General features: G+C 31.2%; 1 protein-coding gene across 10 annotated transcripts in view; it reads left to right on the top strand.

Moving 5' to 3' along the window:
• The window catches only part of LOC106687759 (rhodanese domain-containing protein CG4456), a 15,095-nt gene that overhangs the window by 1,008 nt on the left and 478 nt on the right, over window positions 1-13,609 (top strand). The window contains exons 1-6 of one of the 10 annotated variants that reach the window (XM_067046974.1): window positions 621-703; window positions 1,670-1,816; window positions 3,012-3,171; window positions 3,249-3,585; window positions 9,751-9,939; window positions 12,231-12,353. In XM_067046974.1, the coding sequence (XP_066903075.1) occupies window position 703; window positions 1,670-1,816; window positions 3,012-3,171; window positions 3,249-3,303 (363 nt within the window). In that variant the 5' untranslated portion in view covers window positions 621-702 and the 3' untranslated portion in view covers window positions 3,304-3,585; window positions 9,751-9,939; window positions 12,231-12,353. Of the gene's footprint in view, window positions 1-620; window positions 704-1,168; window positions 1,289-1,368; window positions 1,594-1,669; window positions 1,817-3,011; window positions 3,172-3,248; window positions 3,635-9,750; window positions 9,940-12,230; window positions 12,354-13,609 lie in introns of those variants that run through there. The other 9 variants (XM_067046975.1, XM_067046962.1, XM_067046960.1 and 6 more) reach the window with 9 other exon arrangements.

Below are 13,609 nucleotides of genomic sequence, written 5' to 3'. Positions count from 1 at the left end.
TATATCTTATATTTTTATTTTGGCAGAATAAAAGTTTCATTATAAAATAAAAGTTACATTATAACTGTTGTTTTCAAATTGTTTGGAAAAAGTTTTAATAAAAAAACAAATTCTTAATAAACATTTATTTCATTCTACAAACTTAGAAAAAGATTAATATATCTATTAGTATATTTTACTGAAAACTTTAGTTTAATAATTTATATCAATCTATCAATTTTAATCATTAAATCTATATATGTCCTCAAATATAGCAATAGTTTAATTACTATTTAAGTTTTTGAAATAAAATTATAGTATACAGTTTCTTAATAAATTTATCTGGCATAGAAAATTCAAAAGAAACAAATGTAGCTACACTAAATTTGACCATGCCACAAAAATTAAAATTAAATTAACACATAATGTTTACTAAAAACTGACTGTGACTCACAAAAAGTATACAAAAAATTTCTTTCATATTATTGATTCCAAAATTCAATAGTTTTTAATGTAAATATTAACTATTTTTTATGCCTCTTTCTTAAAGAAGAGTAGCTTTTTCACAAACAGATCTTGAAGAATTAAAGATTCATGAGATAATATAATGAGGTAAATTTTATTATCTAACTCTCTCTACTTCCCCCACCTTATAAGATATCTAACTGAAATATTTGGATCCCAGACTGGGTAAGAAGAAGTCTTTGAAACTACTATTCTTTGAGTATGACCAATAATTTATTAGTAATCTTTATATTGTAATGTTGTTTTAATATTCAGTATCAATGTTATTAGAAATTATATACTCTTATGTACATATCCAATGTTGATTTAAAAAATTCCTGACTAAAAAATAATAAATTAGTTTAGTTGTGATATAATCAAATAACAGGTCACCAAGAAACTAAATAGTAATTAAAATTTAAGCAATATATTTGCAACAAGATAAATTGATATGGTTACACTGTTATGTAAGAAAGCAATAACAAGAGTTATATTTAAATGAAATGAATTCCAAGTTGCTCTTTCATTAATTAAATTACTCAAACCTAAATCTAAAATAACCTCTTTTAAGAAGGTAAGTTCTTTATGAAAATATAATTTGGAGCAAGTATAAGAATTTATTTCAGAGAGCATTTGAAAATTCATGCTTAATTTCTTTAGTTTAATTTTAATCCAATAGGTGGCAGCAGAATGTGTTTATAGTCTCATTTTTTATTCAGACCTGTTTCTATTTTGACTACAGTTAATTTCATACAAGAAGTTCTTTTTATTTTAAATTCTTGTTTTGTAGATACATATATAATTGGTAAGTGGTCTCATTTAGACATTTTCAGCTGTATGAACCCTTCTCAAGTAAGGCTATGCTGTTTCATTTTTTATCAACTCCCCTTTTGTTATCTTCAGTGCTCCTCTCAACTTGACTTAGTGTATAACTTGCAGTCATGTCATCAGCAAGGTTAATTTTGAAGACAGCTTTCAATACTATCAGTAAAAGAAATAATGTTTGCAGTGTAAGACATGTGTATAGCATTAATATTTTTAATAAAAGGTGCTACAATACTCAAAGGACTATGTTGTCACCTCCCCTAAACCTAGTTATGTTTAGTAGAAGTGGGTTTCATTACTGACTATGAAGTTTAAGTATAATGAAGTTATTGTTTTACTGATTAAAAAGAACTTGTTTCAGTGATGGCATCAATTCATGATATTAAAAATATTGGAATAGAAGAACTCAAAAAGTATCAAGAAAATAAAATTGCAACAATTATTGATGTGAGAGAGGTCAATGAAATAAAGGAGACAGGATCACTACCAGGAGGAATTAATATTCCATGTAAGTTAATTTTTGATACAAATGCTTTTGAAGATAATTTGTAAGTTAAAATAGTATTACTGTTAATAATTTTTATTATGTCATGGATAATGATTCAAGATAGAGTTTGAGTGATGCATATCTCTTAAATATATTCTGTCCCAGGGAGTAAAGTTTATATTTCTACAAAGATGTAGGCACAGAATGATAAAGTAAATTGAGAAAAAAAAATCACTTTATACATAAAAGTTATCTAACTAAAAAGTGCTAAATAAATATCCAACATGCGTCTAAATCTTTAAAAAATAAATTTTAAACCTTAACTAAAAACATTAAAAAAACTATTGAATACGATCTTTATAGAAGTGATAAAAAACAAAACAATATGGTTATGTTTTATAACTCAGCTAATGATTGATTAGATAAACTTGACAGTCAAATTAATAGATAGGTTTGTGGTCATTGTTCTGTGAAATGCCCTTTGAAACTCAAAACCTTTCAAGACAGTACTTTTTGTACTTTACCTGATGAAAAATTCTTTATGGTTGAAAAACTTTTAAGAAACTGATAGCATTCTTATTCAATTTCACTAAGTTAACAAATTAGTACCAATGAATATTCCAGTTAAAAGGTAAGATAGAAGGTAAGAATATCCACTTCACTCTTTTTACCAAACAAGGACAGTTTTTATGAATCACTGACCTACTCATGTATTCATGTTTATTTTAATGCTTAAGACATTGATAAGTTTGTTTTTTGTCTCATTCCATTATTGGACAAAAGTAATTTAAGTCAAAAAAAGTCAATTTTTGGGTTAATACAGTTTTGGTCTAAGTGTTTGATAAATTGGTGAATAGTTAGGCCTTTAATTTATGAGATCACAGTTTATTTTAAATTGAGCCCGTTGATGTATGTAAAGTTTTGTCATGATTACTTTTATTCATTTATTTAACTTATATAAGGACAAATTACTTGTTAGGACTGGTCAAGATTAGGTCAGAAGTTTTTTTTACATTAAAAAAAGTTTTCTTAATGTTTGTAGTTAAAGCATTTTAGAAGGACCTCTTAATATATTATATATGTGTTTAAGTTATGCCATCAAGTTACAATCACAAAAAATACAACTTTGTCATAATTAGTTTACCTTCATTGTTTCTTCTCATTGTCAGGAAAATGTATTTTCTGTCTCATTGAACTTTGTTAATATTGAATTCAGTGGGAGATGTTGGCAAGGCTCTACAAGAAGACCCCAATGTTTTTGAAGGAAAGTATTCTTTTCCTAAACCAACCTTAGATAGCCCAATTATATTTTCTTGTAGATCTGGAAAGAGAAGTTTAGTGGCAGCTCAGCAAGCTCAGTCTCTTGGTTATCATAAGTAAGTTACTATTTTGTACTAAAAAAAAAATGTGCATTTATTTAAAAAAATATTTTTGCCTTTTTTTATTTTTATAGGGTCCTAAATTTTGCTGGAGGATGGATTGAATGGGAAAATAATTTGCCTAAGTGAAATTAGTGCATTGATATTTAATTTACCATATGATAGAGTAAAAACAACACTTGACAGACAAAGTTCATCAAGTCACACATTAGGTTATCATTTTAATTGAAAGTAAAAATTACATTAAACTCATTTTTCAAAATTCTTAGTGTTTAAAACTGTCATACTATTCAAAATTTGAGTAAATCATCTTTATCAAAATGATGATTGAAACTCTTCTACTCAGTAGTGAAGAAAAGCCTTTGAGAAATTGGAATAAAGAAGTATGTAAAGAAGGCGCTTTGGATAATGGTATCTAATGTTACATTTTATTAAATTGATTTATTTTTTTAACAAATTATTTATGACCATCTCCTATCTTTTTGTGTTGTGTATGTATGTTAGATAATCAGTAATAGTAAGGAAAAAAAGATCCAGCCTATAGGCATACAACTTTCTTAAAATTCTCAGAAAGCCAAGTTAGCTATTGCAGTAAATTGTTATTTGAAAAAGAAGGATAAGCAGAATACAAAATTAATCAGGCTAAATAATTGTTTGTATTAATTAATCTACTTGATTAATTATTATGATTGTCTAGTGTCAAGAGGATTTAGAAAGATAAAAGTTATTTTAGATAAAATATCAGGCAAATAAAAGAAGAACAACAGTATTAAATACACTTCAATCTAAGTATAAATTCCAAAATGACAAAGACTCATATGGAAAAGGATGTATAGTTAATATTAATTCATTTTGAAAGAAGATAGTTGACCGTATGACGTAGATTGGAGGAAGATAGTCCAGGTGGTGTTCAATAAAGGTTTCAAAATAGTAACAAAAAACTATTTATTGTTAATCAATGTTTCGTTCCACTTTTCATCCAAATCACATTCTGATGCCAACTGAAGTTCACGTTTAGTTGGCATCAGATCATGATTCCTATTAGTCCTGACACCTGCAAAGTGAGGCAAAATGTTGGTTAACAATAAATGGTTTTTTGTAACTATTTTGAATCCTTTATTGACCGCCACATGGACTATCTTCTTTAAATCTAATATTAATTGAATTTCACAAGGTAGTTTCTTAAAAAAGTACAGTATTATTTAGTGAGCATTAATTGTATAAATAATATGATCCCACTTAAGAGGCTAATTTCCAATTCTCCATATTTCTATGTTAAGATCCCTTTTGTATTAACCAACTTGTTTTCAGTTCAAAAAAGATGCCTTATGCCGAAGAATGTTGAATGTTCAAGGTTTTATCCTATGTAAATTTTATAAAAACTTGTGTTGATGGTCAATGAATCATTATAAAATTAAATGAAATTGTGCCTTGGATTTCTTGTAGCTCCTTTCTGCAATTTCCTTCCCCCCAAATTACTTTTTATTTAAATAAATGCAAACTACAGCAGCTGTTATCTTTAAGAACTGCTCTTCATTCCTGTTCAAATATAAATGCTTGGGTTCCCATGAAATGTGTTAATCAAGTGGCTTGCTCTATTTAGTAGAATTAATGCATTAGGAGAACAATGGGATTCAGTTTATTAAATTTATTAACAGTGACAGGTACTTTTAAAACTAAAAAAAAGTAAATTTAATTAAATTAAACAAAGGATTCCTAAAAAAATAAGTGTACACTTTAATTCAGTAATAATAAATTAAATTAAAATATCCTTCAATTTGAATTTACTTTACTTTTCTTATTAAACTATACAGATATACTAATTTTAAAAATAAATGTTATAATAGGCACCCATTAGTAATTAATTAAGATAAAAAAATCAATGTCACTAGCCTTTGCATGTACTGAGGAGTGAAGATACAATAATATATGAGCCTGGCAGAAAAAAAGTTAATCGTTTCATCCCAATTTTTCATTTCTTTAATGAAAACTATGTATTATTAATTATTAGTCAAAATTGAAAATACATCATTTAAAGTAGTGTAATTTTGCTAAAATATGAGCCCTAGTAGAGCTGTTTACGTAGAATAGTTCTCGAGATACAATTTTTTTAAAAGTAATATTTCTGAAATATATACTGAAAAATCAGTAGTTAGTGAATTTATTGTGGGAAATCTATATCTCAGGAATCATGAGACCTACAGATGTCTATTAGCACTCAAATTAATGCTAGTTTAATGTGCTATAAAGTAGTTTCCATGGTATTTGCTAAAATAAATTGATTCCTAGTTGTTCGGACATAATTTTATGTGAAAAATTCATATTCATATGCAAATTTCACAAAAAGTACTACCCCTAGAAGATGAACTTTATAAACCGCTTTATAGTACATTAAACTATCTTTTATTTGATTTAATTGCTAGGTTATGTATATTGCTGGGATTTTTTTCCCCCTTTGGCACAAAAATGGTGCAGTGTCAAAAAAAGTTTGGTAGCCTCTGTATGTTTTATACTGAGGCCATGTTCTCTATATAGAGGTAGTGAATATTCATTTCAAGTTGAATTATTTTAAATTCAGTATATTAGAGAATAAAGTTATGTATATTTTTAACTGAATGCTATGGCTAGTTCAAGAGAATTTCAAAAATATGTTATGTTTAGTTAAAATATCCAGGCTGGACAAATGATTGAAAAATTTAATAATTAACTTAAACCAGCACCTACTCAGTGCAAAATTACATCGAAATACAATCAACTAACCGAGGATCAGAATTTGAAAATATGGATAAATAAAATTTAGTAATAAAAACTTAAGGAAACTCAACCATGAGTACATCAGAGTATGAAAACATGATAGTGAAGAGAGGGAAGTCATGCAGCTCTCCTTCAGAACATTTCAACACAAGTGTCAATTTCGTAACATCTAAAGTCTTTCTTAAAGATGAAATCCAAATGGATTTGGTTTTAAAGTAATAATTTGAAAGGAACATATCCTGCTTTGCTTAATCAGTGACACATCTAACACTATTAGTTTTTTTATTTATTTTGTATTCAACATATTCCATACTGTGCACCATAGGCCATAATTACTTTGTGACATCCTTACTTGCTTTGAGGCAGTCTGTAGGAAGACCACAGTTGAGAAAGTTATTTAGCTTACGATACTTTCTTTGGAATACGTCCAATTAAAAAATGATTCAACACTTGTCAGACGTTCTACTATTAAAGCAAATCAGCGATTTCTTGGGGATTAAATGATATATCTATTTCACCTACACCGAATTTCTTATACGTAGGCCATCTATCAATGGTGTTTTTAAGCCAAGAGGTAGCCGTAGCACAAACCTAACAAGTCAAGATAATCCGCCTCACAGATTTAGCTCCTCAGGAAATAGCGGGTAATAATATACATTAGTGGATCAGAATATTTGGACTTAACTTTTGGAAATGATTTTATACTATAATTCCACCCAGCCTTCTCTGGGCTTATACCCTCTGTCATTTCGTTAAGACCTATTGTGAATGCCTGCAGAACTGCCTACTCTCCCAACCATAAGCGAATACTTTATGGAGTGGAGCTGCTATCCTGCTGGGATTTATCGCGAATACATGTAAAACTTTCTTATCTTCCTGTCCGAAGAGTAGCTTTAATTCTCTGAAGCAGTGGTTTCGAACCTTTTTATGGTGGCGGATTCCTTTCGGTACTTGTAGGAAAATGGCGAAACTTTTCTAATAAATAATAATATAATAAATATAAACCAGTTTTGCATTTATCTCTGACGATTTTTTGGACCCCACCGTTTTTCCCTGCCGTTATGGAGCAACCATCATAGCCACCAACACATTTTTTTTTTTAGCCTGAGACCACTTTTAACGAGGAAATTTTCAATTGTTTCAGCAACAGTCATTGCATCCATCGCTCCCAATTCAACAATGCCAAAGCCATGGAATTCCTCACGTACCAAAACATTTTTTCTTCGTCAAAAATTCGATTTCCAATGGGCAACTGTTCTTTCTCCGATGTATCGGCTGTCTCATCGGCCAATATGAAAAATTTAGAAGTTTCCTAATGTTTTTAACTAAACTATTATGCTGTTCACAACCTTTCCATGTAAAGAGATAAGTTCGTTTTGTATCGTTGGATACAAATACCTTGCACTATTCTTTCCTTCTTTTATAAAATGTTCTAGATGGAAGTCTCTAGAATCAATTTTCAGTTGTATAAAATCTTCCAAAATCCCTTTGTGAAGCTGTTCATCACGTAAAGGTAAATCATACACTCCACAAAATATCTCTTTGGACTCGATAGATGAAATTATTCTCCTGTTTTCCATCAAACTTTTTTTATTTGCACTCACCATCTAAATGTCAATTGGTACGTCAACTGTGAATGAATGGATCGTCTTCATTGCTGAAAACTGATAACTACTTAGAACATGGCTTTTTTACAAATCGTGCATTTATATGAACTTGTTGAATGGCCTCGCCACAAACGAGTTTAAGACACCTCGGGCAGAGAAGAAACCTACTTCTGACTGAGGTTTTTCAATACTCGAAATACCCTTGCCGAGAATTGATTATCATGGCTCAAAACGTTAACTTACTAATTATAGCATAGTTACAGAAAGAAATCATCTATCAAATAAGTGTAATATTTTCTTTCTTTTTTTTCCTTATGTCCCAAAAATCTAGGGCAAATTCTCGGATCCCCTCTACCTACGCCCATGGATCATTTCTCTAGCTGTAGGAAAATCCATATTAAGTTCGAAATCTTTATCCGAGACTCACTCTGTGATAAATGCCTTAACTTTTGCTTCTGAGATCAATAATCTCTTTTTCCCAAAGGAGTCTGACGTTGGTACAGCTTCTAACACCTCTTTAACTTGTTCTTTTACAAGAATTGATGAAATTCTAAACAACCAGTCGATGAGATTATTTCCAACAAGTACATAAATAGTAATTCTGTCCGACGTACTGTTTTCCGATAACAACGAGATACTTTTCGAGTACGCGCTTTATTAACAATAGTGAAGATCCATAACCTGTCAAGGTTTAAAATGTTAAAATTAAAAGAGCATATGAATAACAACTGTTAAACTAGAGCAATTTAAATTCTCTGATGAGTTAAACATAACACAACATTGAGGGGGACCTTAAGAAAGAACAGTTCCTGCCAATGTCTTCTATGCTACCTTTATAATATAAATCCTAACACAGCCCACTCCTATCCAAGGAACCAGAGAAGTTTAAAAGCTGGTGATGCATCTAAGAGACTGCCGTAACATTATATCGGTGAAGAAGGCTTCGATCCGAGACCATAATATATAAGTGAAGACTTAAAGTAACGATACTGAAGTCCGATGTAAGTTTTGGAAATCTCGAATCACCGAAAGGGAAGGAAAAGAAAAAAAATTGCATGCTACATTCAACTAAAGATATTTATGAATTTTATTTAATCTTGTTCGTTGGAAAGAAGCCAAAAAGCTTGAAAACGATTTCTATATTTTATTTTTTTATAATTTACTATTGTGACTGACAGACTAATGTTCTTTAACTCTGGAAATACAAACATTTCGCTAGGAAGCACCTCTTATGGTTTATATATAAAAAGCTAATAAAACATGTCCTTTTTTTTTATTTACCGACAATTACAAATGTATTTACATAAAAATACATCTATTAAATTTGAAGCTAGATTATAATGGTGTGATACAGGCTTGCAGAGAAACTACTTATTGGTAGTAAGTACTCTAATAACAATCTACATTAGTACATTAGCTAGTGGGTTTGGGTGGTTAGGGAGTTTATAATAGATGGATTAATTATAATTGGATCTGGTAAGGAACGGATAATGAGAAAGTAAAACTTGTCCTAGATGTAAAAATTTACCTCAATCATAGAGACAAATTGGCATATCTTTTCTAACTTCGACAGGTCTATCATATCAAGTTTGAAGAGTTAGTATCAAAAATAATTGAAAAACTGGAGAAAGAAAATATATAATTTATTATAGACTGAATAAATCTAGTTTGATTATTGGTATCTAAGAATCAGTAGCTGCTGGTGAAATCCTTTTGTTTTACGATATTACCGTTTAGGCACAATAAACTTTGAAAAATAAATCGTTGATTTTGAAGTTGGGTCAGCCATATAAATAAGGAACGTAATATATTTTTATTTGCACTGTTGTGGATGTTGTTCATCATAGATTTAGTGTAAGCAGAAATTGGTCAGGGGAGGGGAAGAGAGGAGAGTATGTTCAGTGGAGGGAACACAAATTATGAGCAAATCTTATTTTTTTACTTGAGCCAATGTAACAGCTTAAATCGTAGATGTTCAAGGCGACCATGTAGACCATGTCTAACGAAAGTGAAAGTACAGGATTTTTACACTTGCATGAAAAATCTTCTGCAATTTACGACGTTACATCAGCACAAATGAAAAATAAGTTTGCTTTTAGTTTGTGTTCTCTTTACTGACCGCACTACCTTCGTTCTCTTCAGACCAACATTTCTTTCTTTATTTATATGTTTACAAGTTATGTGTAATTTTTTTAAGTATATAATTTTTTTTCAGGTTAGAGAAGGCTTTGTAAAACGTGAGAATGATGAAATACTGAAGAATAAGGTGATCGACATCATGGGTGACATTAAAAATGTGAGTATCACAACTCCAAAGAACAAGGGAGGAAGTTTGGGTATTCAGATGCACTGGTTGGGTGTTGTGTTCAAAACCTTTGGCAGGCGTATGTTGATTGGTGCCCAGGTAAATCCGCCATTTGATCATAGGTTTAAGTCATAAATATTTAAGTGATATTGCTGGCTCTTTTCGAAACAGGTATACACATATTTCCACGATGAATCCAACATCATAACATGCACCAATGTGTTTTTTAATAATCCGCCTGAATATTTTACGGTCGTTGACCAACAGATAATTAGTATCAATTACAGCTAATAGATTAATATTACTAAAACGATAACAATTGATATATTTCCAGTTTTCAATTTTTACAATAATAAATAATCATTTTGGAATTACAAAAAAAAAACAATAATTGGTCAGTGAAGAGATAGTTTGCAGACAGGTTTGAACGATTTTGGTAATTAGATTGGTTTGAATATATTAATTGTAAAGGTCACTTTAGAAAAACGGACCAAAATAGATAAATCGGGAGGATACCCACCAAATTCGAAGAGAAAGTGTCATGAAACGGTGTCGCTAGACGCCCAGATGTGGGCAGAGCGACGGGAATGGATTCGAATCGGACAGGACCGCTCTGTCTTTCATAATGGCAATTGGTTCCCCGCCCACTTTTACTCACTAACTGATTAATCTGGTCCTTAGTAAAAGGAGTATAATAGAGGGAATAAACTGGCAGGGAAAGTGAAGCCAAAAATCCGGGCTTTATAATGGCAGTGGGGTAGGAGGAACCAATCGATAGCTCTTCTTTTTTAGTTTAGATTAGAATGGCGAACATTCTGATTAATCTAAGCCCCAAAGGCGCGGCCAACCCCCACGTTTTGAGGTCACTTTTGCTTTCAAATGGAGTAGGGCTACTCCACACCACTCTCCTGGTCTAGTCCGATATTTTAAAACACATTTATGAGAGCTATACTTAATTAGTAATGTTGCAGCAAACAGATTTTATTTTAGAAATAATTAATTCGAAATTTATATCTTATGAATCGAGTCAGTATATTCTGATTTTTATTTTCAAAAGTATTTTATTTTATTTTTTTTTTTCCGAACCCTCTAAAACAGAAATAAAATGTGAGTTAGTAGTGCATTACTGTGTAGAAAGAAAAAGTAATTCGTGTTGTGTCTTACCTTTTACTACCTTTGGTATTTAAAGGTTACCTGTTATATTTAATTTTACATATGAGCTATCCGTTCAGCAACTATTTGAGTCCGGAGGTGAGGGGCCTCCTCGTGTTATATCGCGTATAATATATAAATAAAAATAAAGATAAATAAAAATAAAAATACAAATAATAAAGACAATAGATAATAGTGAAATGATAAGAGAAACAGTCTGAAATCAAAAGAAGTGTGGGGGAGGGGGTTGGGGTGCATCAGTAGATGGAGCTATGAGGTGATGTTAATAGGGTTTTTGGGACCTTTCCTGCCCTGCCACCTCGCAGGAAGGGGGGATGGGGTGATAGACTGGAATACTGGATTGAAGGAAGCAGGGAGACTGTCGAAGAGTTTAATGTGTCTCCGTGTGATGTGCTGTTGTACAGTTTCTAACTGTAGTTCGTTATGAATGTGTGCCATGTTACGTCTTTCAAGAGATGTCCCTCGACATATCTTCTGTAGTGTGCTGTTTTGGTATTGTTGTAGTGATTTCAGGGCTGTTGGGTAAAGATAGTGTAGTAGTGGTGCGCCGTGTAGGAGTGATGGTCGTAGTATTACTTTGTATATGAGTAATTTGAGTCTGAGTGACAGCCCTGGTGAGTAGATGAGGTGTTTAAGTTGGTATGATGTTGTCTTGACGATTTGTATTCTGTTCTGTATGTGTGCAGTGAAAGATAGATGTGTTTCTAGTTTAATGCCTAGGTGAAGTATATGACGTTTGAAAAAAGAAAAAATTGTCCTTTTTCGTAGAATTTTCAAACAAGGATAATTGTTTTTATTTATTTTACTTTTAAGTGTGGAAGTGGTGGTTACTTCCATCGATTATAACAGCCTTAAATTGCACCACTTATCGATTCATAGTTGTTAATTATTCACGATTGTCATAATTATTTTAGAAACTGCCAGAGTCTTCTTACACACCCATAAACTTCGCTCTACTTTTTGAAAAATAAAATGAACTATATCAACAAAGTGTAAATTACCGGCTTTTTATTTTGCTTATACTCTTCGGTAATTTCAGATTCCCTCAAATTTAATTAGTTCAAAAATACAGAATATATATGTATATATAAAATCATAGGCTGATGTAAATTAACCCACATATATGACTTTGGAAAGGCAAAAGGCCGCATCTGTCTCAATACATCCCAATTGTTTTTGAATTAAATATTTGAAAATATTGTTGGTAACTTCCTCAGGTGCTGGACAGTACCCTAATGAAGCGCTTGTTCAGGTTCGATAGCGGTTGCCTCAAGTGCAAAGTTACCTCAATTTTCACAATACTTCCTTTGGCCATAACTGATGATTGGAATTGCTTAGAGGTAAGTATGTATGCTTTACAATTTCAAGATAGCTTTGTAGCTTACAATTGCATTAGTTCAATAACAATTGCTGAGGCTTATGACCCTAAGGGCGAAGAAGGCAACTTCCCTGGTCCCCGATACTTCAGTTTTGCTTTTTCTCCCTAGGAATATTTCTGATAATTAAAAAAAAAACACTAAAAATAACAATAACTATGTAACCGTCCCCCCCCCTCATGCATGTTTTCCTCCCTCAGTGCTTTTGCTACATAACTGAACGATTGTAGATTTATAAGACGAAAGGGCAAGTTAATAAAATGTATGCATTTGTTGCAATCTATTGGCAAATGTATCTTTAAATTACAGGATTGGAATCTCGAATGCTAATCCATTAAAACTAACTGTATCTTTTTTTCGCCAGAATATTTAGTCCATTTTAAAGTTAAATTATATTGAAACTATCTAACTCTGATGTTTCCTTTTGTTATTAATTATTAAAAGAATAAGTTACTTAGAAATAAGCACCTTCTTAGGTCCGGTTAATTTTTTTTATAATGTTTGAGGCTTGGTTGAGATGAGTTTCTAGTTCAGGCGCCATTATTATAATAGACAGACTTTTATCTGAAGTTTCACCCACCTTAAATTTGGATTATATGCACCTGCGTCATTGACACAAGTACATGAACCGAGTACTTCCGATTAACAGAATAACATCCGAAATTATGTTAAATGCAAAAATAGACCAGTCCATTAAAAAAAAAAACTACAACCTTGCCAAAATAGAGCACAAGAAAAACCATTTATAGTATAAAAGATAACTAGCTTCCCATTGGGACTTGAAGAGAATAATTTTAAATAGTCATAATTCCGAAATATAATAAGCTACCTTTTAGTTATGTTTGAAATGAGGAACTACTATGTTCCAAGCAATGTATATTTCAACGAGTTATTCCAAAAAAAAATGCATAGTTTTTGAGATATTGTTTGGATAGATAAGTATCAATACATAATATGTACAAATTAGATATGGATTTTTTCAAAGGCAGTCTTATTGCACAGCCATAGCATTGATAACGATTACGGGCTAGTACCTACCCCATTTTTTATCCTACGGTTACTGATACGTTCTTAAGCCTTGTCGCGCAATGCTATGAAATTTAAAGCCTTCTTTCTTAAGCGGCTCATCAGATACAAAAATTATTTTTAGGATTGAAATGGCAGTTTTTGAAACTGGCGCGTTCAAACGTATTCACGTCAAACGCTTCAACTCCATATAT

Source organism: Halyomorpha halys, unplaced genomic scaffold (genome assembly GCF_000696795.3).
Source record: "Halyomorpha halys isolate HHAL.00 unplaced genomic scaffold, Hhal_1.1 Scaffold1007.1, whole genome shotgun sequence".
Taxonomy (NCBI): domain Eukaryota; kingdom Metazoa; phylum Arthropoda; class Insecta; order Hemiptera; family Pentatomidae; genus Halyomorpha; species Halyomorpha halys.
This window is presented reverse-complemented; position numbering and strand designations above follow the sequence as displayed.